At 59.6% G+C, this 2,148-nt stretch overlaps 1 protein-coding gene across 1 annotated transcript; it reads right to left on the reverse strand.

Annotated features, from left to right (window-relative positions):
• Positions 1–741: 741 nt before the first annotated feature.
• Positions 742–1,929, reverse strand: LOC123748601 (uncharacterized). The gene has a single exon (XM_045730767.2). The coding sequence runs from the start codon at positions 1,927–1,929 to the stop codon at positions 742–744; it is 1,188 nt and encodes a 395-aa protein (XP_045586723.2).
• Between the last annotated feature and the right edge of the window lie 219 nt (positions 1,930–2,148).

A 2,148-nucleotide genomic window follows, 5' to 3' on the forward strand; every position in this document is an offset into this window, starting at 1 on the left:
AGAGGGTCTGGGGTGATGTAGCTGAGAGGGTCTGGGGTGGTGTAGCTGAGAGAGTCTGGGGTGGTGTAGCTGAGAGGGTCTGGGGTGATGTAGCTGAGAGGGTCTGGGATGGTGTAGCTGAGAGGGTCTGGGGTGGTGTAGCTGAGAGAGTCTGGGGTGATGTAGCTGAGAGGGTCTGGGGTGGTGTAGCTGAGAGAGTCTGGGTGGTGTAGCTGAGAGGGTCTGGGGTGATGTAGCTGAGAGGGTCTGGGGTGGTGTAGCTGAGAGAGTCTGGGGTGGTGTAGCTGAGAGGGTCTGGGGTGATGTAGCTGAGAGGGTCTGGGATGGTGTAGCTGAGAGGGTCTGGGATGGTGTAGCTGAGAGAGTCTGGGGTGGTGTAGATGAGAGGGTCTGGGGTGGTGTAGCTGAGAGGGTCTGGGGTGGTGTAACTGAAAGGGTCTGGGGTGGTGTAGCTGAGAGGGTCTGGGGTGGAGTAGCTGAGAGGGTCTGGGGTGGAGTAGCTGAGAGGGTCTGGGGTGGAGTAGCTGAGAGGCTCTGGGGTGGTGTAGCTGAGAGGGTCTGGGATGGAGTGGCTGAGAGGGTCTGGGGTGGTGTAGCTGAGAGGGTCTGGGGTGGTGTAGCTGAGAGGGTCTGGGGTGGTGTAGCTGAGAGGGTCTGGGGTGGTGTAGCTGAGAGGGTCTGGGGTGGTGTAGCTGAAAGGGTCTGGGGTGGTGTAGCTGAGAGGGGTCTGGGGTGGTGTAGCTAAGAGGGTCTGGGGTGGAGTGGCTGAGAGGGTCTGGGGTGGTGTAGCTGAGAGGGTCTGGGGTGGAGTAGCTGAGAAGGTCTGGGGTGGTGTAGCTGAGAGGGTCTGGGGTGGTGTAGCTGAGAGGGTCTGGGGTGGAGTAGCTGAGAGGGTCTGGGGTGGTGTAGCTGAGAGGGTCTGGGGTGGTGTAGCTGAGAGGGTCTGGGGTGGAGTAGCTGAGAGGGTCTGGGGTGGTGTAGCTGAGAGGGTCTGGGGTGGTGTAGCTGAAAGGGTCTGGGGTGGTGTAGCTGAGAGGGGTCTGGGGTGGTGTAGCTAAGAGGGTCTGGGGTGGAGTGGCTGAGAGGGTCTGGGGTGGTGTAGCTGAGAGGGTCTGGGGTGGAGTAGCTGAGACGCTCTGGGGTGGTGTAGCTGAGAGGGTCTGGGGTGGTGTAGCTGAGAGGGTCTGGGGTGGAGTAGCTGAGAGGGTCTGGGGTGGTGTAGCTGAGAGGGTCTGGGGTGGTGTAGCTGAGAGGGTCTGGGGTGGAGTAGCTGAGAGGGTCTGGGGTGGTGTAGCTGAGAGGGTCTGGGGTGGAGTAGCTGAGAGGGTCTGGGGTGGTGTAGCTGAGAGGGTCTGGGGTGGTGTAGCTGAGAGGGTCTGGGGTGGAGTAGCTGAGAGGGTCTGGGGTGGTGTAGCTGAGAGGGTCTGGGGTGGAGTAGCTGAGAGGGTCTGGGGTGGTGTAGCTGAGAGGGTCTGGGATGGAGTGGCTGAGAGGGTCTGGGGTGGTGTAGCTGAGAGGGTCTGGGGTGGAGTAGCTGAGATGGTCTGGGGTGGTGTAGCTGAGAGGGTCTGGGGTGGTGTAGCTGAGAGGGTCTGGGGTGGAGTAGCTGAGAGGGTCTGGGGTGGTGTAGCTGAGAGGGTCTGGGGTGGTGTAGCTGAGAGGGTCTGGGGTGGAGTAGCTGAGAGGGTCTGGGGTGGTGTAGCTGAGAGGGTCTGGGGTGGAGTAGCTGAGAGGGTCTGGGGTGGTGTAGCTGAGAGGGTCTGGGGTGGAGTAGCTGAGAGGGTCTGGGGGGGTGTAGCTGAGAGGAGTAGTATAAAGTACGCCAAGTCGTGTCAGTTTTGCTTTTTTCGAGGGACACGACTTGGCGTACCTGTTTTTCGTTACTCCAGTGACCCATGCACAGGCATAGCCAATGGCCAGTGACGTCATCGAGTAGCCAGTCTTCAATTTGCCTGGGGGTAGGATTAAAATGCAGGGCCCTGGCATACCCAAATTTCGTTACCCCAGTGACCCATGCACAGGCATCACTAATGGTCAATGGCGTCACCAGCTGTCCGCTCAGTGACCATGCACAGGTACGTTCAAGAGGATTAAAATGCCGGTCTATGGCCCCTGGATTTTCTCGATTTTTTTTTCACCATGCCGGTC

The sequence above is a fragment of the Procambarus clarkii genome, chromosome 26 (assembly GCF_040958095.1).
Source record: "Procambarus clarkii isolate CNS0578487 chromosome 26, FALCON_Pclarkii_2.0, whole genome shotgun sequence".
Classification (NCBI taxonomy): domain Eukaryota; kingdom Metazoa; phylum Arthropoda; class Malacostraca; order Decapoda; family Cambaridae; genus Procambarus; species Procambarus clarkii.

Excerpts from the sequence above, each read along its gene's own strand:
- LOC123748601 (XM_045730767.2), bottom strand. The coding sequence starts at position 1,929 with ATGACGTCACTGGCCATTGGCTATGCCTGTGCATGGGTCACTGGAGTA.